This window comes from Globicephala melas, chromosome X (genome assembly GCF_963455315.2).
Source record: "Globicephala melas chromosome X, mGloMel1.2, whole genome shotgun sequence".
Classification (NCBI taxonomy): Eukaryota; Metazoa; Chordata; class Mammalia; order Artiodactyla; family Delphinidae; genus Globicephala; species Globicephala melas.
In genome coordinates, this window is record NC_083335.1 from 56,486,382 (window position 1) to 56,513,001 (window position 26,620).

The following is a 26,620-nucleotide window of genomic DNA, read 5'->3' on the forward strand; positions in this document are numbered from 1 at the left end:
TAAATAAGGGCACTATGACTTCATCACTGTGATGCAGTGATGGTGCAAGGTGGTGAAGCAGTAATACTCTCCCAGGTTCATTTTCTTCTTCCCCTCACTACCAGCCTGTTGGCAGGGAAAGGCCAGATGATAACCTGAAACCCAGCCAAGCCTACAGCTGTGATAGCTGGTAAGGTCAACTCCAGCAAATCGGAGGCATCAGTAATCTTCTTTAGGTAGCACTCCTTTATTTTTCCCATTCTCATCTTGATAGAAGGGTATCTCAAAGAACGAATCAAGTTGAGAAAAAAATAGAAACATCCTACAGCCTCCCACCACAGCACTGTAGTTAAGGGCTCCTGTTACATGAAGGCACTTAGTCATTGGCCAACCAGTTGTCTGCCAACCCATCATCCACCAACTAGTTCTAAACCAAATAGCCCTCAGCCAACCAGACACGAATCAACTGGGTATGAATCAATCAAGCTTACCAGACATGAACCAGCCAGGCACGATCTTACGTGGTATGAACCAATTGGACATGAACCAACCAAGTATAAGCCAACCTGACATTAACCGACTGGATCAACCAGGCATGAGGCAACTAGGCCTGTGCCAAATAAGCATGAGGCAACCTGGCACATGCATGCAGGCTTGAGTCAACTTGGCATGAGGCAAATAGTCATGAGCCAATCAAGCACGACCCAATCAGGCACAAGTCAGCCAGGCCTGAGTCAATCAGGCATGAGTCAACTGCAACCAGACCCAAGCAAATCCAGCATGAGTGAACCAGGTATAAGGCAAACATGCCCAAGCCAATCAATCATGAATCAGCCAGGCATGAGGAAACCATGCCTGAGCCAATCCAGTACAAGTCAACCAGGCCCGAGCCAATCAGGCACAAGACAAAGAGCCATGAGCCAAACAGGCAGGAGACAATCAAGCATGAGGCAACCAAGCATGAATTCTTTCTAAGTAAGACCTGCGGAGGCTCGAGACTGCCTATGTTTTCCTCTATGAGTTTTATAGTGTCTGGCCTTTAATCCATTTTGAGTTTATTTTTATGTATGATGTTAGGGAGTGTTCTAATTTCATTCTTTTACATGTACCTATTCAATTTTCGCAGCACCACTTATAGAAGAGGCTGTCTTTTCTCCATTGTATATTTTTGCCTTCTTTGTCATAGATTAGGTGACCATAGGTACGTGGGTTTATCTCTGGGCTTTCTGTCCTGTTCCATTGATCTATATTTCTGTTTTAGTGCCAGTACCATACTGTCTTGATTCCTGTCGCTTTGTAGTATAGTCTGAAGTCAGGAAGCCTGATTCCTCCAACTCTGTTTTTCTTTCTCAAAATTGCTTTGGCTATTCAGGGTCTTTTGTGTTTCCATACAAATTTTAAAATGTTTTGTTCTAGTTCTGTGAAGAATGCCATTGGTAATTTGATAGGGATTGCATTGAATCTGTAGATTGCTTTGGGTAGTATAATCATTTTCATAATCATTTTCACAAAATTGATTCTTCCAATCCAAGAACATGGTATATCTCTCCATCTGTTTGTGTTATCTTTGATTTCGTTCATCAGTATCATAATTTTCTGAGTACAGGTCTTTTGCCTCCTTAGGTAGCCCTAGGTATTTTATTCTTTTTGTTGCAATGGTAAATGGGAATGTTTCCTTAATTTCTCTTTCCAATCTTTCATTGTTTGTGTATAGGAATGCAAGAGATTTCTGTATATTAATTTTGCATCCTGTAACTTTACTGAATTCATTGATTAGCTCTAGTAGTTTTCTAGTAGCATCTTTAGAATTTTCTATGTATAGTATCATGTCATCTGCAAACAGTGACAATTTTTGTTCTTCTTTTCCAAATTAGATTCATTTTATTTCTTTTTCTTCTCTGATTGCCATGGCTAGGACTTCCTAAACTGTGTTGAATAATAGTGGTGAGAGTGGACATCCTTGTCCTGTTCCTGATCTTAGAGGAAATGCTTTCAGTTTTTCACCATTGAGAATGATGTTTGCTGTGGGTTTGCCGTCTACTGTATATGGGCTTTATTACGTTGAGGTAGGTTCCATCTATGCCCACTTTCTGGAGAGTTTTTTTTTTTATCATAAATGTGTGTTGAATTTTGTCAAAAGCTTTTTCTGCATCTATTGAGATGATCATGTGGTTTTTATTCTTCAATTTTTTAATATGGTATATCACATTGATCAATTTGCATATACTGAAGAATCCTTGCATCCCTGGGATAAACCCCACTTGTTCAAGGTGTATGATCCCATTAATGTGTTGTTGGATTCTGTTTGCTAGTATTTTGTTGAGGATTTTTGTGTCTATGTTCATCAGTGATATTGGCCTCTAATTTTCTTTCTTTGTGACATCTTTGTCTGGTTTTAGTATCAGGGTGATAGTGGCCTCGTAGAATGAGTTTGGGAGTGTTCCTCCCTCTGCTAAATTTTGGAAGAGTTTGAGAAGGATAAGTATTAGCTCTTCTCTAAATGTTTGATAAAATTTGCCTGTGAAGCCGTCTGGTCCTGGACTTTTGTTTGCTGGAAGATAATTAATCATAATTTCAATTTCAGTACTTGTGATTAGTCTGTTCATCATATTTTCTGTTACTTCCTGGTTCAGTCTTGGAAGGTTGTACTTTTCTAAGAACTTGTCCATTTCTTCCAGGTTATCCATTTTATTGGCATATAGTTGCTTGTAGTAGTCTCTTATGATCCTTTGTATTTCTGTGGTGTCCATTGTAAATTCTTCTTTTCCATTTCTAATTTCATTGATTTGAGTCCTCTCCCTTTTTTTCTTGATGAGTCTGGGTAAAGGTTTATCAATTTTGTTTATCTTCTCAAAGAACAAGCTTTTAGTTTTATTGATCTTTGCTATTGTTTTCTTCATTTCTATTTCATTTATTTCTACTGTAATCTTTATGATTTCTTTCCTTCTACTAACTTCGAGGGTTTTTTGTTGTTGTTGTTGTTGTTCTTTCTCTAGTTGCATTAGGTGTAATATTCAGTTGTTTATTTGAGATATTTCTTTTTTCTTGTTTCTTGTGGTAGGATTGTATTGCAATAAACTTCCCTCTTAGAACTGCTTTTGCTGCATCCCATAGGTTTTGGGCCATCGTGTGTTTTTGTCATTTTTTTTCTGGGTATGATTTGATTTCCTCTTTGATTTCTTCAGTGATCTCTTGGTTATTTAGTAGCATATTGTTTAGCCTCCATATATTTGTACTTTTTACAGTTTTTGTTTTTCCTGTAATTGATTTCTAATCTCATAACATTGTGGTCAGAAAAGATGCTTGAAACAATTTCAATTTTCTTAAATTTACAGAGGTTTGATTGCTGACCCAAGATGTGATCTATCCTGGAGAATGTTCCATGAGCACTTGAGAAGACCGTGTATTCTGCCACTTTTAGGTGGAATGTCCTATAAATATCAATTAAGTCTATTTGGTCTATTGTGTCATTTAAAACTTGTGTTTCCTTTTTTATTTTCTGTCCAGATGATCTGTTAATCGGTGTAAGTGGGGTGTTAATGTCTCCGACTATTATTGTGTTACTGTAGATTTCCCATTTTATGGCTGTTAGCATTTGCTTTATGTATTGAGGTGCTCCTGTGTTGGTTGCATAAATATTTACAATTATCTTCCTCTTGGGTTGATCCCTTGATCATTATGTAGTGTCCTTCCTTGTCTCTTGTAATAGTCTTTATTTTAAAGTCTATTTTGTCTGATATGAGTATTGCTACTCCAGCTTTCTTTTCATTCCAATTTGCTTGGAGTATCTTTTTCCATCCCCTCACTTTCAGTCTGTGTGTGTCCCTAGGTCTGAAGTGGGTCTCTTGGAGACAGCATATATATGGGTATTTTTTTGGATCCATTCAGCTAGTCTGTGTCTTTTGGTTGGAGTATTTAATCCATTTACATTTAAGGTAATTATCAATATGTATGTTCCTGTTACCATTTTCTTAATTGTCATGGGTTTTTTCTTGTAGGTCTTTTCCTTCTCTTGTGTTTCCTGCCTGGAGAAGTTCCTTTAGCATTTGTTGTAAAGCTGGATTGGTGGTGATCAATTGTCTTAGCTTTTGCTTGTCTGTAAAGCTTTTGGTTTCTCCTTCAAATCTGAATGAGAGTGTTGCTGGGTAAAGTATTCTTGGTTTTAGATTTTTTCCTTTCGTCAATTTGAATATATCATGTCACTCCCTTCTGGCCTGCAGTGTTTCTGCTGAGAAATCACCTGACGACTGTATTAGAGTTCTTTTGTACATTATTTGTTGCTATTCCCTTGTTGCTTTCAATATTTTTCTTTATCTTTAATTTTTGTCAATTTGATTACTATGTGTCTCGGTGTGTTCCTCCTTAGGTTTATCTTGCCTGGGACTCTCTGCCTTTCCTGGACTTGGGTGACTGTTTCCTTTCCCATGTAAGGGAAGTTTTCAGCTATTATCTCTTCAAGTACTTTCTCAGGTTCTTTCTCTTCTCCCTCTGGTACCCCTATAATGCGAACGCTGGTTGTTTAATGTTGTCCCACAGGTCTCTTAGACTGTACTCATTACCTTTCATTCTTTTTTCTTTATTCTGCTCCTCAACAGTTATTTCCACCATTCTATCTTCCAGCTTACTTAGTGGTTCTTCTGCCTCAGTTATTCTGCTGTTGATTCCTTCTAGTGTATTTTTCATTTCAGTTATTGTGTTGTTCATCACTCATTGTTTGTTCTTCAGTTCTTCTAGGTCCTTGTTAAACATTTCTTCTGTCTTCTCGATCCATGCTTCCATTCTATTTCTGAGATCTTGGAACGTCTTTACTGTCATTACTCTGAATTCTTTTTCAGGTAGATTGCCCATTTCCTCTTTGTTTATTTGGCCTTATGGGATTTACCTTGCTCCTTTGTCTGCAACATATTTCTCTGTTGTTTCATTTTGTCTAACCTATTGTGTTTATGGTCTCCTGCAGGCTGTAGGGTCATAGTTCCTCTTGCTTCTGTTGTCTGCCCTCTGGTGAGTGAGGTTGCTCCAGGGGCTTGTATAGGCTTCCTGGTGTGAGGGACTGGTACCTGCACTCTGGTGGGTGGAGCTGAGTCTTTTCCCTCTCAAGGGCAGGGCCGTGTCAGGTGGTGTGTTTTGGAGTGTCTGTGAGCTCAGTACGACTTCAGGCAGCCTGCCTGCTGATGGCTAGGGCTGTGTTCCTGTCTTGCTGGTTGTTTGGTGTGAGTTTTCTTGTGCTGGAGCCTGCAGGCAGTTGTGTGGGGTTGGGTCTTGATGTTAATATGGACTCCTCCAGAAGTGTGCATGCTGAATAATATTCCCTGGGGCCAGGAATTCTCTGGCAGTCCAGTGTCCTGGACTTGGTGCTCCACTCTGGAGGCTCAGACCCAACCACTGGCCAAGGAACGAAGAGCCTGCAAGCTGCACGGTGTGGCCAGAGTAAAAGGAAAGAAAAGAAAAGAAAACCAACAGACAAACAAAACCCAAGACAAATAGCAAAAACAATGGCAAACAAATAGCAGCAATAACAACACTACACACACACACACACACTGAAAAAATAAAATAAAATAAAATAAACCAAGAGAATAAGCATACAAAAGAATTTAAAAATGAGAATAGTCAATAAGGACTAAATGAACAAGAACAAAAAATGAAAAAGAAAACAAAATCAGAAAGCAAACACAGGCGCTTCCCTGGTGGCGCAGTGGTTGAGAGTCTGCCTGCTGATGCAGGGAACATGGGTTCATGCCCCGGTCCGGGAAGAGCCCACATGCCGCGGAGCAGCTGGGCCCATGAGCCATGGCTGCTGAGCTTGTGTGTCCGGAGCCTGTGCTCCACAGTGGGAGAGGCCACAACAGTGAGAAGCCGTGTACTGCCAAAAAAAAAAAAAAAAAAAAAAGCAAACACAAAACAAATACATAAAAATGATCAAAAAATATAAAGAACAAAAATAAACACAAAACAAAAGAAAAGTAAAGTAAAAATAGGAAAATCAAAAAATATATTAAATTTTTTATAGAATAAATAATAAAAAATAATAAATAATAACAACCACAACTGAACAAAATGAAAGAAACAAAAAAAGAATAATAGTAATAATAATATTTTCCTAGGCTGTCTGCTGTCAGTGTTCTCACTCCCACAGTGAGCTAGAGCCAAACCCTGCCTCCCCAGGAGGCCCTCCAATACCTCTATTTAGGTCTCTGGACCCACTGTGGGTACTGTGGGGGCAGCTCAGACTCTGGGCTGGCCCAACTCCTGTGTGTACTTTCCCCCAAAGCCCACTGCTGCTAAAGGTAGAACAGACTCAGTTGTGATAGCACTTTTTGTCCATTCACATACTCCACAGATGCAGGGTTTACCAAGCTGATCTCTGGGATTTATTCCTTAGCTTTTGCAGCTGCATGGAGAGATTTCCATTCCTCTTCCTTAGTTGCACCACCCTTGGTGCTCAGCTTTGGTTTTGGCCCCACCTCTGTGTGTGCACCACCCTCAGGTGCCTGTTTCTTTCCCCAGTGAGAGGGAGTGAAAGCAGTGGCTGATTGGGGCACACTTACTCACTTAGGCCAGGGAGGGGCATGGCGGCCACAACTGGGGTGTGTGTGAATTGCCTGCAGCTGCATAGACAGTTGCAACAGACTGGGGTGTGCTCGCTCTTGTGGGAGTCCCTCCCAGTGCCTGCTGAGGCAGGGGCTGGCATGTGGAGGCAGTGGTTGCCCTGCCCCCTTGCATGCCACTCAACAATGGAGCCTTGTTTCCAAGGTAGACCATGCTTCCTCTAGGGGCATTCCACCTGTGGAGCCCCTCACCCCCATCCCCTTTGTTATATATGCACAGCCAACATTGGTCCTGTCCCTGGATCTGCTTTCTTAACCCCATGCTTTAGCACTCAGCCCCCATCAGCTTTGGTGGATTCCCATTTCAGGCAGGGGTGACCAGGGCTGATTCCCAAGGAGGCTTTGGGATGGGCGGCACTCGGGTCCCCAGAGCCTACGCGGGTGGAGGAGACCTTGGCTTGAGGGGCGGGCAAGGCTGCTCAGATGGGTGACCCTCCCAGTGGCTGTGGAGGCTGAAGAAGCCAGCAGGTGGGGAAAAGGGTTGTAATTGTGGCTCCACCCCTTGCATGCCACTCAGCAATGATGCCTTGCTTCTATGGTGTCCCGGGCTTTTTCTGAAGACTTTCCTGGCTGTGGAGCTCCTTACTCCTGTCCCTTCAGGCTGTCTTTTCACAGCCAACAGCTGTCCCCTCCCTGGGTCCATGCTCCAAACCTCACTTTCCAACACCGAGCCCCCTTATGCAACAGGTGACTTACGACTCAGGCTGGAATGTGCAGAGCTGCTGTGTAGGCCATGTGTGCAGTTCTTACTTTGTCCTGCCTTCCACAGACCATCCACTGCATTCTCCTTTGATCCCCTGAATGTCCTTTTCTGTCCCAGCTGCTTTCCCCACCGTGAGGGAGTTTATCTGAGCGTGGGGACCTTCCCTCACTTTCAGCTTCCCGCCAGGGCTGCTGGTCCCTGTTTTGATTCCTCTTTCCTTTTTTTCTTCTTTCTTTCATCCTACCCAGTTTTGAGGGGATTTTTTTGTCCTTTTAGGTGTCCAAAGTCTTCCACTAATGTTCAGCAGGTGCTCTATGAGAACTGTTCCATTTGTAGATGTATTCTTGATGTACTTGTGAGGAACAATGAATTTCATGTCCTCCTATTCTGCCATCTTGACTTCTCTTCAATTTTAACTTTAAAAGAGGATCTTTGATAAAAGGAATGCTTAACTCAAATGAATGACCTGTCAGTGATAGAATTTCAGGTATTAATGGCTAAGATTTTAGGGTAGGGCCTCTTGCTTTGAAGACCACACCTACATGTAGAAGCTAATGATTGACTGCCCAGAAAACAATATTTATCCACAACAAATTTTCCGTATAATTTCAGACTGTTCTTTGACTCCTGAAGCCCATCCACAGATAGCCTCCCAGAAGTCCAAGGAGCAGGGTTAAGTTTCTGATTTAAAATTCATTTTAATGATTTTCCTGGAAATCATCCCAGTGCAGTAAAGGTGACAAACTATTAGCCATACTTCAGCTACTGTGCTGAAGTTCTGTGGCACTCAAGGCAATCATGTATGTAATACACAACCTAAACAATTCCATATAAAAGCCCATATAAAAGCAGTAGCCTAGATTTTTAAAAAGAGTAAATTTGTGGCTGGAACAAGGCACAGGTTATAGGTAAGGAAAACTTGTAAAAGAGTTTTGTAATGGAACTGTTTCCATATATATATATATATGTATATGTATATAATTTAAATTAGGCCAAGTTTCTGTTCCCTTTGATCAGAGCATGTATTTTAATGGACAAAATAAAATACCAGAAGTTTTCTAGTGAAATCTATCTGCTGAAATGATGCTAGGCCTGGTTACAGATCTGTAAGAACTGGGTTATCTATCTTCCCATGCCTTCCATTCTATTCTATCCCCAAAAGTTCCCACATCATTTCTCTAACTGGCATTAATCCGCATGACTAGGTCATCAATCAAAATACTATGCCCAACATGTTAATTATTCTAGAAGCACATTTTTCCAGGTAGAAAATAATTTTAAAGGTTTTTTTTTCTTAGCTTAGTATCTGACGCCCAGTTGGCAATTAATAAATTTATTATTGAATGACAGTGAATCTTTCTATCCAGAAAACTTACCTTCCTTATCTTTCCAAACAGTGCCCATTGTTATCACCAAGGGAAAAATACATCACTAGATTCTCCGACTTCAGTGAACCTGTATCTGTGAAGTTCCTAACCACATTTACTTTTGAATTTGCCTCATGTACCTGAATATACACTAGATGTTTCTTGGAAATAATTCTAATGACTATTCAGTGTAGAAAAATAATAGAAAAGCTAAATTACTCTGCATCACAGACATTAATATAATGATTAATTAGGTTTGGGATGTTATTCTCTGATACGTACATGTCCATTCACCCTAACTCCTGTTCACTGATAAGTTTTCAAAGCATTCTCTCTTTGCTTTGCAAGGGATTTACGAGAGTTTGCCATCTACAAACTGTTTCGATCTACATATATATGTGTACATCTACAAACTGTTTCCATCTACATATATATGTGTAATATATACATATACATATATATATTACACACACACACACACACACACACACACACACACATATATGTCACATATATAAATACTCATTCCTTAACTGAGTATTTTTCAGGTTTTACTTACTGCCCTGCCACTAAAATTCTTCCAACCATCCTTTGTATGAATCTGTTTTATCTTATTCTTAATCAAATAATACCACAGCATTATTTGGGGATCTAGTCACTTTATGTCTAGGAAGCTATAACTTCTTGCTTACCAGACTTTCCATTTAATGCCTTTTATTATGGTGGTTCTCAAACTGTGGTTTTTGGACCATTGATGATCCATACGAAGGACTGTGTATTATTAATATCTGATTTTTGTTCCTTATGCAAACACTGAGTGCATACTAGGGGAAGGCCACATGCTAAGTACTATAAAGGATATCAGATTATTAAATTATAGTCCCGGCCCTCAAAGAGCTTACAGCGTCTTAGGGAAGGTGCTCAAAACAGCAGCCAAGAGGCTCAAATTCCATTGGGCTCTGGTTGTACTGAGAATAAAATCCAAATTTCTTAGCAATGATGTACATAATCTGGCCCTTGCTGTCTTCCTTATATATTTTATACATTTTTTCCATTATAAATTTAATGGAATTCCAGTCAAAATCCCCAAATTTTCACGTGGAAGAATAAACATGTGACTGTTTCTAGAAAAATATCAAAAAGAAGAGTGATGAGGGGAGAAGATCCCTATCAGATATTATAAAACTGTAAGTAATTAAAATACTATGGTAATCTATTACCATAGATGCAGAGATAGATCATTGGAACAGAATGGAGAGTCCAGAAATTCTGTTAAGTATATATGAGAATGTAGTACATGATAAAATGGAAACTTCAAGACAGTTAATAAAAGATACGTTATTAAATAAACAGTGTTGGGATAACTGGGAGAAAAAGATAAAGGTGAAATTCCACCGTCTTACATAAACACACACAAACAAAACCAAATTAATCAATTTAATATAAGGAATTTAAAACAGATTGGTGGAGGAAGAGGAAGATGGTGGAAGAGTAAGACGTGGAGATCACCTTCCTCCCCACAGATACACCAGAAATACATCTACACGTGGAACAACTCCTACAGAACACTTACTGAACACTGGCAGAAGACCTCAGACCTCCCAAAAGGCAAGAAATTCCCCACGTACCTGGGTAGGGCAAAAGAAAAAAGAATAAACAGAGACAAAAGGATAGGGACGGGACCTGCACCAGTGGGAGGGAGCCGTGAAGGAGGAAAGGTTTCCACACGCTAGGAAGCCCCTTTGCCAGTGGAGACTGTGGGTGGTGGAGGGGGAAGCTTCGGAGCCGCGGAGAGCACAGCAACAGGGGTGTGGAGGACAAAGCAGAGAGATTCCCGCACAGAGGATAGGTGCCGACCGGCACTCACCAGCCTGAGAGGCTTGTCTGCTCACCTGCTGGGGCGGGAGGGGCTGGGAGCTGAGGCTTGGGCTTCGGTCGGAGTTCAGGGAGAGGACTGCGGTTGGCAACGTGAACACAGCCTGCAGGGGGTTAGTGCACCACGGCTAGCAGGGAGGGAGTCCGGGGAAAGGTCTGGAACTGCCAAAGAGGCAAGAGAATTTTTCTTCCCTCTTTGTTTCCTGGTGCGCGAGGAGAGGGGATTAAGAGCACTGCTTAAAGGAGCTCAAGAGACCCGCGTGAGCAGCGGCTAAAAGCGCGGACCCCACAGACGAGCATGAGACACTAAAGCTGCTGCTGCCACCACCAAGAAGCCTGTGTGCGAGCACAGGTCACTATCCACACCCCCCTTCCAGGGAGCCTGTGCAGTCCGCCACGGCCCGGGTCCCGGGATCCAGGGACAACTTGCCCGGGAGAACGCACGGCGTGCCTCAGGCTGGTGCAACGTCATGCTGGCCTCTGCTACCGCAGGCTCCCCCAACACTCTGTACCACTCCCTCCCCCCAGCCTGAGTGAGCCAGAGTCCCCGAAGCAGCTGCTCCTTTAACCCTGTCCTATCTGAGCAAAGAACAGACGCCCTCCGGCGACCTACACTCAGAGGCAGGGCCAAAGGCAAAGCTGAGCCTCCGGAGCTGTGAGAACAAAGAAGAGAAAGGGAAATCCCTCCCAGCAGCCTCAGAAGCAGCGGAGTAAAGCTCCACAATAAACTTGATGTACCCTGCATGTGTGGAATACATGAATAGACAACAAATCATTCCAAATTGAGGAGGTGGACTTTGAGAGCAAGATTTATGATTTTTCCCCTTTTTCCACTTTTTGTGAGTGTATACGTGTATGCTTCTGTGTGAGATTTTGTCTGTATAGATTTGCTTCCACCATTTGTCCTAGGGTTCTCTCCATCTGATTTTTTTCTTAATAATTATTTTTTTATTTTAACAACTTTATTTTATTTTATCTTACTTTATTTTATCTTATTCCTTTCTTTCTTTATTTCTTTTGTTCTTTCCTTCCTTCTCTCCTTCCTTCCTTCCTCCCTCCCTCCCTCCCTGCCTCCCTTCTTTCTTTCTTTCTTTCCTTCCTTTCTTCCCTCCTTCCCTCCCTTCTTCCTTCCTTCCTTCCTCCCTCTCTCTCATCTTCCCTCCCTACTTTCTTTCCTTCTTTCTTTCTTTCTTTTCTTTCTACTTTTTCTCCCTTTTATTCTGAGTGATGTGGATGAAAGGCTCTTGGTGTACCAGCCAAGAGTCAGTGCTGTGCCTCTGAGGTGGGAGAGTCAACTTCAGGACACTGGTCAACAAGAGACCACCCAGCACCACATAATATCAAATGGCGAAAATTTCCCAGAGATCTCCATCTCAACACCAGCACCCAGCTTCACTCAACGACCAGCAAGTTACAGTGCTGGACACCCTATGCCAAACAACTAGGAAGACAGGAACACAACTCCACCCATTGGCAGAGAGGCTGCCTAAAATTATAATAAGTCCACAGACACCCCAAAACACACCACCAGACATGGACCTGCCCACCACAAAGACAAGATCCAGCCTCATCCACCAGAACACAGGCACTAGTCCCCTCCACCAGGAAACCTACACAACCCACTGAACCAACTTTAGCCACTGGGGACAGACATCAAAAACAACGGGAGCTACAAACCTGCAGCCTGCAAAAAGGAGATCCCAAACACAGTAAGATAAGCAAAATGAGAAGACACAAAAACAAACAGCAGATGAAGGAGCAAGATAAAAACGCACCAGACCTAAAAAATGAAAAGGAAATAGGCAGTCTATCTGAAAAGAATTCAGAATAATGACAGTAAAGATGATCCAAAATCTTGGAAATAGATTAGACAAAATGCAAGAAACATTTAACAAGGATCTAGAAGAACTAAAGATGAAACAAGCAATGATCAACAACACAATAAATGAAACTGAAAATACTCTAGATGAGATCAATAGCAGAATAACTGAGGCAGAAGAATGGATAAGTGCCCTGGAAGATAAAATAGTGGAAATAACTATTGCAGAACATAATAAAGAAAAAAGAATGAAAAGAAGTGAGGACTGCCTCAGAGACTTCTGGGACAACATTAAACTCACCAACATTCGAATTATAGGGGTTCCAGAAGAATAAGAGAAAAAGAAAGGGACTGAGAAAATATTTGAAGGTATTATACATGAAAACGTCCCTAATATGTGAAAGGAAATAGGTAATCAAGTCCAGGAAGCACAGAGAGTCCCATATAGGATAAATCCAAGGATAAATATGCCAAGACACATATTAACCAAATTGTCAAAAATTAAATACAAAGAAAACATATTAAAAGCAGCAAGGGAAAAACAACAAAAAAACACACAAGGGAATCCCCATAAGGTTAACAGCTGATCTTTCAGCAGACACTCTGCAAGCCAGAAGGGACTGGCAGGACATATTTAAAGGGATGAAGGAGAAAAACCTGCAACCAAGATTACTCTACCCAGCAAGGATCTCATTCAGATTTGATGGAGAAATTGAAACCTTTACAGATAAGCAAAAGCTGAGAGAGTTCAGCACCACCAAACCAGCTTTACAACAAATGCTAAAGGAACTTCTCTAGACAAGAAACACAAGAGAAGGAAAAGACCTATAATAACGAACCCAAAACAATTTAGAAAATGGGTATAGGAACATACATATCGATAATTACCTTAAATGTAAATGGACTAAATGCTCCCACCAAAAGACACAGATTGGCTGAAAGGATACAAAAACAAGACCCATATATATGCTGTCTACAAGAGACCCACTTCAAACCTAGAGACACATACAGACTGAAAGTGAGGGGATGGAAAAAGATATTCCATGCAAATGGAAACCAAAAGAAAGCTGGAGTAGCAATTTTCATATCAGACAAAATAGACTTTACAATAAAGAATAGTAGAAGAGACAAAGAAGGACACTACATAATGATCAAGGGATGAAACCAAGAGGAAGGTATAACAATTGTAAATATTTATGCACCAAACATAGGAAAACCTCAATACAAAAGGCAAATACTAACAGCCATAAAAGGGGAAATCGACAGTAACTCATTCATAGTAGGGGACTTTAACACTCCACTTTCACCCATGGACAGATCATGCAAAATGAAAATAAATAAGGAAACACAAGCTTTAAATGATACATTAAACAAGATGGACTTAAATGATATTTATAGGACATTCCATCCCAAAACAACAGAATACACATTTTCCTCAAGTGCTCATGGAACATTCTGCAGGACAGATCATATCTTGGGTCACAAATCAAGATATGAAAATTGAAAACACCTGAAATTGTATCAAGTATCTTTTCCGACCACAAAGCTATGAGACAAGATATCAATTAAAGGTAGAGATCTGTAAAAAATACAAACACATGGAGGCTAAACAATACAATACTTAATAACAAAGTGATCACTGAAGAAATCAAAGAGGAAATAAAAAATACCTAGAAACAAGTGACAGTGGAGTCACGACGACCCAAAACTTATGGGATGCAGCAAAAGCAGTTCAAAGAGGGAAGTTTATAGCAATATAATCTTACCTTAAGAAACAGAAAACATCTCGAATAAACAACCTAAACTTGCACCTAAAGGAATTAGAGAAAGAAGAACAAAAAATCCCAAAGTTAGCAGAAAGAAAGAAATCATAAAGATCAGATCAGAAATAAATGAAAAAGAAATGAAGGAAACGATAGCAAAGATCAATAAAACTAAAAGTTTGTTCTTTGAGAAGATAAACAAAAGTGATAAACCATTAGCTAGACTCATCAAGAAAAAAAGGGAGAAGACTCAAATCAATAGAATTAGAAATGAAAAAGGACAATAACAACTTACACTGCAGACATACAAAAGATCATGAGAGATTACTACAAGCACCTCTACGCCAATAAAATGGACAACCTGGAAGAAATGGACAAATGTTTAGAAATGCACAACCTGTAAAGACTGGATCAGGAAGAAATAGAAAATATGAACAGACCAATCACAAGCACTGAAACTGAAACTGTGATTAAAAATCTTCCAACAAACAAAAGCCCAGGACAAGATGGCTTCACAGGCGAATTCTATCACACATTTAGAGAAGAGCTAAAACCTATCCTTCTCAAACTCTTCCAAAATACAGCAGAGGGAGGAACACTCCCAAGCTCATTCTACGTGGCCACCATCACCCTGATACCAAAACCAGACAAAGATGTCACAAAGAAAGAAAACTACAGGTCAATATCACTGATGAACAGAGATGCAAAAATCCTCAACAAAATACTAGCAAACAGAATCCAACAGCACATTAAAAGGATCATACACCATGATCAAGTGGGGTTTATTCCAGGAATGCAAGGATTCTTCAATATACGCAAATCAATCAACGTGATACACCATATTAACAAATTGAAGGAGAAAAACCATATGATCATTTCAATGGATGCAGAGAAAGCTTTTGAAAAATTCAACACCCATTTATGATAAAAACCCTGCAGAAAGTAGGCATAGAGGGAACTTTCCTCAACATAATAAAGGCCATATATGACAAACCCACAGCAAATATCGCCTTCAATGGTGAAATACTAAAAGCATTTCCAGTAAGATCAGGAACAAGACAAGGTTGCCCACTCTCACCACTCTTCCTCAACATAGTTTTGGAAGTTTTAGCCACAGCAATCAGAGAAGAAAAGGAAATAAAAGGAATCCAAATCGGAAAAGAAGAAGTAAAGCTGTCACTCTTTGCAGAGGTCATGATACTATACATAGAGAATCCTAAACATGCTACCAGAAAACTACTAGAGCTATTCAATGAATTTGGTAAAGTAGCAGGATACAAAATTAATGCAAAGAAATCTCTGGCATTCCTATACACTAATGCTGAAAAATCTGAAAGTGAAATCAAGAAAACACTCCCACTAACCATTGCAACAAAAATAATAAAATATCTAGGAATAAACCTACCTAAGGAGACAAAAGACCTGTATGCAGAAAATTGTAAGACACTGATGAAAGAAATTAAAGATGATACAAATAGATGGAGAGATATACCATGTTCTTGGATTGGAAGAATCAACATTGTGAAAATGACTCTACTGCCCAAAGCAATCTACACATTCAATGCAATCCCTATGAAACTACCACTGGCATTTTTTACAGAATTAGCACAAAAAATTTCACAATTTGTATGGAAACACAAAAGACCCCGAATAGCCAAAGCAATCTTTACAACGAAAAACAGAGCTAGAGGAATCAGGATCCCTGTCTTCATACTATACTACAAAGCTACAGTAATCAAGACAGTACGGTACTGGCACAAACACAGAAAGATAGATCAATGGAACAGGATAGAAAGCCCAGAGGTAAACCCATGCACATATGGTCACGTTATCTTTGATAAAGGAGGCAGGAATGTACAGTTCAGAAAGGACAGCTTCTTCAATAAGTGGTACTGGGAAAACTGGACAGGTACATGTAAAAGTATGAGATTAGAACACTCCCTAACACCATACACAAAAATAAGCTCAAAATGGATTAAAGACCTAAATGTAAGGCCAGAAACTATCAAGCTCTTAGAGGAAAGCATAGGCAGAGCACTCCATGACATAAATCACAGCAAGATCCTTTTTGACCCACCTTTTAGAGAAATGGAAATAAAAACAAAAATAAACAAATGGGACCTAATGAAACTTCAAAGCTTTTGCACAGCATAGGAAACTATAAACAAGACCAAAAGACAACCCTCAGAATGGGAGAAAATATTTGCAAATGAAGCAACTGACAAAGGATTAATCTCCAAAATTTATAAGCAACTCATGCAGCTCAATAACAAAAAAACAAACAACCGAATCCAAAAATGTGCAGAAGACGTAAATAGACATTTCTCCAAATAAGATATAAAGACTGCCAACAAACACATGAAAGAATGCTCAACATCCTTAATCATTAGAGAAATGCAAATCAAAACTACAATGTAGGGCTTCCCTGGTGGTGCAGTGGTTGAGAATCTGCCTGCTAATGCAGGGGACACGGGTTCGAGCCCTGGTCCGGGAGGATCTCACATGCCGTGGAGTAACTGGGCCCGTGAGCCACAAGTACTGAGCCTGCGCGTCTGGAGCCTGTGCTCCGCAACAATAGAGGCCGTCCATGATAGTGAGAGGCCCGCTCACCGCGATGAAGAGTGGCCCCCACTTGCCACAACTAGAGAAAGCCCTCGCACAGAAACGAAGACCCAACACAGCAAAAATTAATAAACTCCTACCCCCAACATCTTCTTTATAAAAAAACAACAAAAAAACTACAATGTGATATCATCTCACACCAGTCAGAATGGTCATCATCAAAAAATCTAGAAATAATAAATGCTGGAGAGGGTGTGGAGAAAAGGGAACACTCTTTCACTGCTGGCCAGAATGTGAATTGGTTCAGCCACTATGGAGAACAGTATAGAGGTTCCTTAGAAAACTACAAATACAACTACCATATGGCCCAGCAATCTGACTACTGGGCATATACCCTAAGAAAACCATAATTCAAAAGGAGTCATGTACCAAAATGTTCATTGGAGCTCTATTTACAATAGCCTGGATATGGAAACAACCTAAGTGTCCATCATAGGATGAATGGATAAAGAAGATGTGGCACATATATACAATGGAATATTACTCAGCCATAAAAATAAACGAAATTGAGCTATTTTTAATGAGGTGGATAGACTTAGAGTCTGTCATACAGAGTGAAGTAAGTCAGAAAGTGAAAGAGAAATACCGTATGCTAACACATATATATGGAATTTAAGAAAAAAATATATGAAGAACCTAGGGGTAAGACAGGAATAAAGACACAGACCTACTAGAGAATGGACTTGAGGATATGGGGAGGGGGAAGGGTAAGCTGTGAGAAAGCGAGAGAGTGGCATGGACATATATACACTACCAAACCTAAAATAGATAGCTAGTGGGAAGCAGTCGCATAGCACCGGGAGATCAGCTCGGTGTTTTGGGACCACCTAGAGGGGTGGGATAGGGAGGGTGGGAGGGAGGGAGACGCAAGAGGGAAGAGATATGGGAACATATGTATATGTATAACTGATTCACTTTGTTATAAAGCAGAAACTAACTCACCATTGTAAAGTAATTATACTCCAATAAAGATGTAAAAAAAAACCAGATTGGTGGTTGTTAGAGGGGGGAGGTAGGGGTGGGGGCAATGGGTGATGTTAGTTAAAAGTTAAAGGTTTCCAGGTATAAGATAAATAAGCTCTGGGGATGTCATGTACAGTATGGTGACTATAGTTAACAAAACCATAGTGTATATCTAAAAGTTATTAAGAGAGTACATCTTAAAAGTTCTCATCACAAGAAATAAATTGTAACTATGTGAGATTATTGATGTTAACTAACCTTATCGTGGTAATCATTTCACAACATATACATACATCAAATCATTATATTGCCCACCTTGGACTAATACAATGTTATATGTCAGTTATATCTTAATAAAACTGGAAAAAATAAAAAAAAAATTAAGAAGGGAACAAAAGTGACTATTTTTATAATCCAAAAGTGGGGATTTCCCTTCCAAGCTTGAGATCCAAACTATGAGGAATTGACTTGAATGTGTAGAATTATTTTAAAAAGACAAATAAACAAAGTCTAAAGTTAAATTGGGAAGAACACCTCACAAGCAATCACAACAGACTTCTCCGTAAAGTCTATGAGCTTTATAATTCATAGACTTTGTGATATCTACCTTGAATGCTCAGAAAAACTTTTGGCTTTACTTCCTGATTTCTGGTTGTATCCAAGGCTAGTTACCTAGACAGTTGACCTTCACAGGAATGATGTATCGACATAGTTAATCTTCTCTCTATATATTGTCTTGTTGCATATGCTGTTTTGGATTTTAAGTTTCTAGATGACTGGAGTTAAGTCTGACTCACTTTTAATACTACCCAGGACGTCGTACATTAATAAATACTCAATAAAATCTTCATGCTTATCATCTTTAGAATTTGTTACTAGGAATTCTCTGGCGGTCCACTGGTTAGGACTTGGCACTTTCACTGCTGTGGCCCAGTTTCAATCCCTGGTCAGGGAACTAAGATCTCACAAGGTGCTCAGTACAGCCAAAAAATTTAAAAAAGTAATTTGAAAAGTAATTTAAAAAATTTGTTACTAAACCATAAACTGAATGTTTTCTCTACTTTGACAGGAATTGGCTGCCTGTGAAAACATGCTAGATGCAATGAAGTTAACAGCAAAGGGTAAGATGTTTTATGGTATTTTCAGAGCTAGAAAAAGAAGCATGGCATAATGTATGCACAAAGCACTACTTGTACCTAAATATGTGGACACTGTTGTCCTTGGTACACAAAGAAGTTGTCATTAATAGTATTTAGATATACAGGGCAAAAGTTTGTATAAAAAGCTATTGTTTAATAGCTTTGTCAGTGCACCACTATTTTATATTTTCCTCATTTTTAAAGTATGAAATTGATAGTTAAGAGCTTTTACATCTTTACAGTGTCAATAAATTTCAACTAATTTTGGAAATGTAAAATGAGAAGTGTAGTTGGTCAAAGACAATATAATTTAATGCCCAATGTTAGTAGTAGCTTGATAGGATGAAATGGATAAAAGCAAAATGACTTAAAACTATTTTCAAGATATTTACTACATTTTGAGAGCCAGCAATATTAATAGCCAATGCTAGTGTTTTATGATGAATTGCAACATTTTAGGCAGGAAATGTGAACACTGAGAGAAGAGATGATTAAAGTGTACAGACAGTCCCTGACTTACTTACGGTATGACATTGAACAATTTTTCAACTTTATAAAGCAATACGCATTCAGTAGAAACTGTACCTCAAATTTTGAATTTTGTCTTTTTCCTGGGCTAGCTATATGCAATAGGATACTCTCTTATGATGCTGGGCAGCAGCAGTGAGCCACAGCTCCTAGTCAGCCATGTGATCATGAGGGTAAATAACTGATACACTTACAACCATTCTGTACCCATATAACCATTCTATTTTCACTTAGTATTCAATAAATTACATGAGATATTTGACACTTTATTATAAAATAGGATTTGTGTTAGATGATTTTGCCCAACTCTAGGCTAATGCAAGTGCTCTGAGCAGGTTTAAGGTAGGTCAGGCTAAGCTATGATGTTTGATAGGTTAGGTGTATTAAATGCATTTTCGACTTTTATGACATTTTCACCTTATGATGGGTTTATCAGGATGTAACCCTATTGTAGGTCAAGAAAAGTCTGTATAAAATTATACACTTGGAATTCTAAATGAATTTGAGGATCAGCTTTACCACTCCTGTAAAAAAGGATGTTAGAATTTTGATAGGGACGACATTGAATCTTTAGATCACTTTGGGTACTATTGACATCTTAACAATGTTAAGTCTTATCTATGAACACGGGATATCTTTTAATTTATTTAGGTCTTTAACTTCTTTCAGCAGTGTTTTATAGTTTTTAGTATGCAAGTATTTCACCTCCTTGCATAGATTCGTTCCTAGGTATTTAATTATTTTAGAGGCGATTGTAAATGGAATTGCTTTTTAAATTTACTTTTTGGTTTGTTCTTTGCTGGTGTATAGAAATAAAACTGATTTTTTGGTTGATCTTGTAGCCTGCAACTTTAATGAATTAATTTATTAGTGTTAGTAGCTTTCTTTTGGATTCTTTGGGATTGTCAATCAGTAGGATCATGTCATCTGCAAATAGAGATAATTTTACCTCTTCCTTTCTAATTTGGATGGCTCTTATTTCTTTTTCTTGTCTAATTGTCTAACTTCCAGTACAATGTTGAATAGCAGTGGTGAGAGTGGCCATCCTTGCCTTGTTCCTAATCTTAGGGGGAATGCTTTCAGTCACTCACCATTAAAGTTAACTTTTTAAAAAAATAGGTACCCATTATCATGTTAGGAATTTCCCTCTATTCCTAGTTTTCTAAGGGCTTTCATCATAAAAGGGTGTTGGATTTTGTTAATTGCCTTTTCTACACCAGTTGAGATGGTCTTGTGTTTTTTTCCCCCTTTGATTGATTTCCTTATGTTGAACCATCCTTTCGTTCCTAGGATCAATCACACGGTCATAGTGAATGATCCTTTTAATATGCTGTTGAGTTCAATTTGCTATTTTGTTGAGTACTTTTGCATCTGTATTGATAAGAAATATTTATTTGCCTTTTTTTCTGCTAGATTTGAGCTTAGTTTACTCCTTTTTCTAGTTTCTAATGTGTAAGATTAGGTCACGACTTGAGATCTTTCTTCCTCCCTCCCTCCCTTCCTTCCCTTTCTTCCCTTCTTTCTTTCTTTCTTTTTTTCTTTCTTTCTTTCCTTCCTTTTTCTTTCCTTTATTTCTTCCTTTCCTTTCCTTCCTTCCTTTCCTCCCTCCCTCCCTTCTACTTCCTTCCTTCCTTCCTTCTTTCCTTTCTTTCTTTCTTTCCCTCCCTCCCTCCCTTCCTTTTTAAATGTTGGAATTTACAACTATAAGTTCCCTTCTGAGCACTTATTTCACTGAATCCCATAAGTTTTTTATATTGCTTTCATTCTCATTTATCTCTGTTTTCTAATTCCTCTTGTTATTTCTACTTTGAGCCAAAGTTGTTTGAGTGCATTGTTTAATTTCCACATATTTGTGAATTTCCTAGTTTCCTTCTATCAGTTTCTAGTTTCAATCCATTGTGACTGGAGAAGGTACTTTGTATGGTTTCAATCCTTCAAAATGTATTAAGACTTGCTTTTTGGCCTAACATATGACATATCCTAGAGAAAGTTCAAGAAAAATTGTGTATTATGTTGTTGGGTGGGATGCACAGTATATTTCTGTTAGGTCCAATTGATCTATAGTTTTGTTCAAATAATCTATTAACATATTTATCATTGGTCTGTTTTTTAAGTACATTATTGAAATTGATGTAATGAAGGTTTCGAATATTATTTTAGAGCTCTTTCTGTCTTCAATTCTGTCAATATTTGCTTCATATATTTTGGAGCTCTGATGTTTGGTGCATATATGTTTATAAATGTTATATCTTCTTGGTAAACTGAACCTTCTATCACTATATAATATCCTTCTCTTCAGTAAGAGTTTTTTACTTAAAGTCTATTTTGTCTTATAGTAGTACAGCCATCCCAGCTTTCTTTTGATTACTATTTTCATGAAATGTCTTTTTCCATCATTTCACTATCAACCTTCTTGTGTTTTTTTTTTTAATCTAAAGTAAGTGTCTTACAGACAGCATATAGTTGGATCATTTTTAGAAGTTCATTCTGCTAATCTCTCTTTTGATTAGAGCATTTAATCCATTTACATTTAAAGTAATTACTGATAAGGAGGGACTTCTGACATTTTCCTATTTGTTTTCTATATAGTTTTTTGTCCTTCACTTCCAACATTTCTACCTTCGTTTGTATTTAGCTGATTTTTGTAGTAAAATGTTTTGATTCCCTTCTCATTTCCTTATGTATATATTCTATAGACATTTTCTTTGTTGTTATTGTGGGGATTACATTTAACATCTTAAAGTTATAACAATAAAATTTGAATTTATACTAGCTTGATTTCAATAGCATACAAAAACTCTTCTCCTGTACATGTCAATTCCCCTTTTATGTTATTGATGTCACAGATTACATCTTTATACATTGTGTGCCCAAGAACACACACTAATGACTAATTTTATGCACTTGTCTTTTAAATCATGTAGAAAATAAAAAGAACTACAAACAAATTTAAAATAACACTAGTTCTTTATAATTGCCCATGTATTTACCTTTAACTAGGCACCACTACCTTTATCTTTATTTCTTCATATGGCTTTGAGTTACTACCTATTTTCCTTCCATTTCAACCTGAAGGACTCCTTTTAGCATTTTATGCAGGGCAGGTCTAGAGATAACAAACTTCCTCAGGTTCTTTGTTTAGGGGGGGATGAGTCTGGGGATATCTTAATTTCTCCTTTTTTTTTTTTTTTTTCTTTTTGCAGTATGTGGGCCTCTCACTATTGTGGCCTCTCCTGTTGTGGAGCACAGGCTCCGGACGCGCAGGCTCAGTGGCCATGGCTCATGGGCCCAGCTGCTCTGTGGCATGTGGTATCCTCCCGGACCGGGGCATGAACCCATGTCCCCTGCATCAACAGGTGGACTCTCAACCACTGCACCACCAGGGAAGCCCCCTCTCCTTCATTTTTGAAGGACAGTTTTGGTGGATATAGAATTCTTGGTTGACAAGTTTCTGCACTTCTCCCCTCCTTCCCTGTCCCCAGTACTTTGAGTATATCAATCCACTGCCTTCTGGCTTCCAAGGTTTCTGATGAGAAAGCAGATGATAATCCCATTGAAGATCCACTGTATGTGACAAGTTACTTCTGCCTTGCTGCTTTCAAGATTTTCTCTTTGTCTTTCAACAGTTTGATTACATGTCTTGGTGTTGACTTTTTGGGGTTTATACCACTTGGAGTTTATTGAACTCGGATTTGTAGATTGATGTATTGCATCAAATCTGGGAAGTTTTCAGTTGTTATTCAAATATTTTTTCCTTTCTCTCTCTTCTTCTGAGAGTCCCATAATTTGTATCTTGGTCCATTTGATGGTGTTCCACAGATACCTTAGGCTCTTTGCTTTTCTTCATCTTTTTTGTTCCTCAGACTTGATAATTTCAGTTGTCCTATCTTCAAGTTAACTCATTCTTTCTTCTGCTTGCTTAGAAATTCTGATTTTGAACCCCTAGAGTGCACTTCTCATTTATTATACTTTTCAGCTTCAGAGTTTTTTGATGGGGATTCTTTTTTTAATAATTTCTATTTATTGATATTCCTATTTTGTTTATACATCTTTTTCTTGTCTTTGTGCATGTCACCCTTTAGCTCTTTTAGCACCTTTAAGACAGTTGTTTTAAAGTCTTTGTTTAGTAAGTCTGACATCTGGGGTTCCTCAGGTATGTTTTCTGTTAATTTACTTGGTTCCTTTGAATGGGCTATACTTTCCAGTTTCTTTGTATGCACTGTGATTTTTTGTTGTTGAAAACTGGACATTTTAATCTTATAATGTGTCAACTCTTGAAATCAAATTCTCTTGCTTCCCCAGGGTTGGCTGTTTTTTTATTGTTATAGGGTGCCTGTGTCAGAGATCAATCTGAGTTAAATGTTTTAAGGTATTTTAAGGTCTTTTCTAAGTCTGTATCTTTCCCTGATCATGCATGGTGGCTTTCTAGATTCTCCTGTATACATGGCTGTTTTTGAATGTCTAACAAAACTGGTGTGGCTCCTTTAAATCTCCTAGAAGCTGCTTTAGTTGGTGGAGGTTAGAAAAATAGCGGCCAACCTCTAAGTCCTCACCTCAGCATTGAGAGTAGCAATCCACTCCAGCAATTCAGGAGTCTCAGCAGTCCCTACAACTGCCTGCCGTGAGATGAGGTAGGACATGATGGAGTTGGGGGGTGTGTGCTTGGAAGCCACCACTGGGCTGATGGCTGAATTTTGCCAAAATTAACTGCAGTTTACCAGCTAAGCTGTCCTCTGGAAGTTGTAAGTATTCAAATAAACTCTACTGTTCCAAAATATTCACTTCAGGCAGTTTATGCCAGTACAGTTGTTGTATAGGTGAAGAAAGGAATTCTGGTGCTGCCAACTCCACCATCTTCCTTCTCTCTACTGTAAATTTTCTAACATATTTTATGTGAATTGATATTTCAGATGTACTCAGGGGTGGCATTGGGGATCATCCCCTTTTCTACTGCTTGATTGCAGAAGTACACAATCATCAAAAACCATTAGGTAAAATAAACCTTCCTTTTTCAATTTAATCTAGAGTATATTTTCTCTATCCTGAAAACAAAGTACAGTTTGATAGCATATAATTACTATTAAGCAGAGGAGAAGAGCAAAAGTACATAAACTGAGTCTTGTTTTTAAGAGAAAATGTATGGTATGTACTTATGTTTGTAAATGCATAGAAAAAAGATTTTAGGAAGAATATACTCCACACTGTTAAAAGATGGGTTATCTCTTAAAGGTTGTATTATAAAGGACTTAAACCTTCTACCTTATACATTTCTGAAATTTTGTCCAGCAAGCTTTTATTACTTTAATAGTTATTTTGGAGGAAAGAACATTACAAGATTCAAAGTATTAACCTCTTTATACCCTCTCTTTCCTCTTCCTAGGCAAAGTGACTGTTGGATTTGCCATGTACTACTTTACATATGACCCCTGGATTGGCAAGTTACTTTACCTAGAGGACTTTTATGTCATACAAGCTTACCGAGGTCAAGTAACACTTACAGTATTACTTATACTTTAAAAAGGTATATTTTAATTTAAGGAGAGTTAGTATAAATGTGTTTAAGTTAGTTTATGTAACTTATTTCTATTTCATGAGCCTGATCACTATCCTAGTTATCCTTGCTTATGGTGAAGACTCAATCACAGATTAGAAAAAGATTTATTAGTTCCCATCAAGGCTTGAATAAGCCAAGTTATGAAAGCTATACTTTCATGTTTAAAACGTGCTTTTACATTTTGTGTTGGTTTGTCTAAAATGAATAAGAAATATATTCTGTGATAAGATGATAGTGATAGGGACACATTTCCTCTTCACTGATCTTTAAAGTAAATCCAAAATCTTTTCCATTACCTTTGGAACCACATGCCAATTAGGAAAAAGAGATATGAAAAACATTCATGAGTTGAATTTCAACACAAGCTATTACTAGTATGTAACAACCAGATACAGGGTTTAAAGTAAAGCAAATAACTTTTTAAATGGAGTTTTTCAACTTATGTTTTTTTCATTTTGCATTATCTATTTAAAAGGTCTAGGTATTGGAGCTGAAATGCTGAAGAGGCTAGGTCAGGTATATATTACAGTTAGTATTCTTATTCTATATGCTATCCTTTTCTTCATCAAATGTTATTACTTAACATGGCATAAATTAGATAATTTATCTTAACATCTGAACATAATCTCAAAATATGTTTAATTTTTTAATTCTAATTACACTGGATCTTCAAATCAGATATTCATACAGGTCATAATTGAGTTATGTTTAATTAAGAGTTGTGTTCTATATAACACACAACCACATTATATACCTCTGTGCTACAAAGCAGAAGTAAGCAAAAGGGAGATTAGAAGGCAATTTTACCCATAAAATAGGTCTACAGTATGAATATGAGAACAGTATAAAAAGATTCTTTTATATTTTGGAAATACACATGAGAATTTTAGGTAAACTTTTTCTATAGAATAAAGAAAAAAATAGTGAAGTAGATTTATATAAAACCAATGAGTAGACTTTGCAAATGTGTTTTGGACTTCTAAAGAAAGTATTTTAAAACTTGATGGGAATTTTTTTCTTTTTACAGATTTAGAGAAGTCCAAGAGATAACTATTGTATTATTTTTTGGGAGTATTTTACACACACACAGTGCCTTGCATACAGACCTTTAATAAAATAAATGTACTAATGAAGATTATACTTTCAAGTAACAGTAATATCCATTTGTTTTTAAACAGATAGCCATCAGAAGCCAGTGTAACTGCATGAAGTTTCTGGTTGTCATTTGGAACCAGGCTTCTACTGACTACTATACTTGTCGAGGGGCTTTAGACCTTTCCTCCGAGGAGGGCAGGCATCTGTTCAGGTTTAACAGAGAAGAACTAATGGACATGGCAGGGGAAGAGTTAAAGATGACTCATCACAAATTGTCCCAATACAGGCTCCAATATTTAAATGTCACCTGAGTCCAACAGCAGTTTGATTTTGAGTGTTGTACAATACAACAAGTGAACAAACTCGTTTCAGCAGATCTTTTACTCTGAAAGAGATTTTACCAGTCAACTTTCCATTATCCAAACTAATATACTAATGGCTAGTAGCAGAGCTGATGATCCAAAATAGCAGATAATTCAAAAATAACTTACACTTGCCTTTAGGATATTTTTTATCCTCTATATCTTATTATATTTCAAATGCTTATATTTTTACACACTAACAGACCTGAAATCAGGGTAAGTATTATCATTAACTGGCAGCAC

At 38.2% G+C, this 26,620-nt stretch overlaps 1 protein-coding gene across 1 annotated transcript; it reads left to right on the top strand.

The window, feature by feature from the left end:
• Positions 1–475: 475 nt before the first annotated feature.
• Positions 476–26,326, top strand: SATL1 (spermidine/spermine N1-acetyl transferase like 1). Its single transcript, XM_070044665.1, has 7 exons — positions 476–579; positions 7,567–7,645; positions 18,769–18,820; positions 24,277–24,357; positions 24,747–24,848; positions 25,396–25,436; positions 26,099–26,326. The coding sequence occupies exons 1-7, from the start codon at positions 476–478 to the stop codon at positions 26,324–26,326; spliced, it is 687 nt and encodes a 228-aa protein (XP_069900766.1).
• Positions 26,327–26,620: the final 294 nt, after the last annotated feature.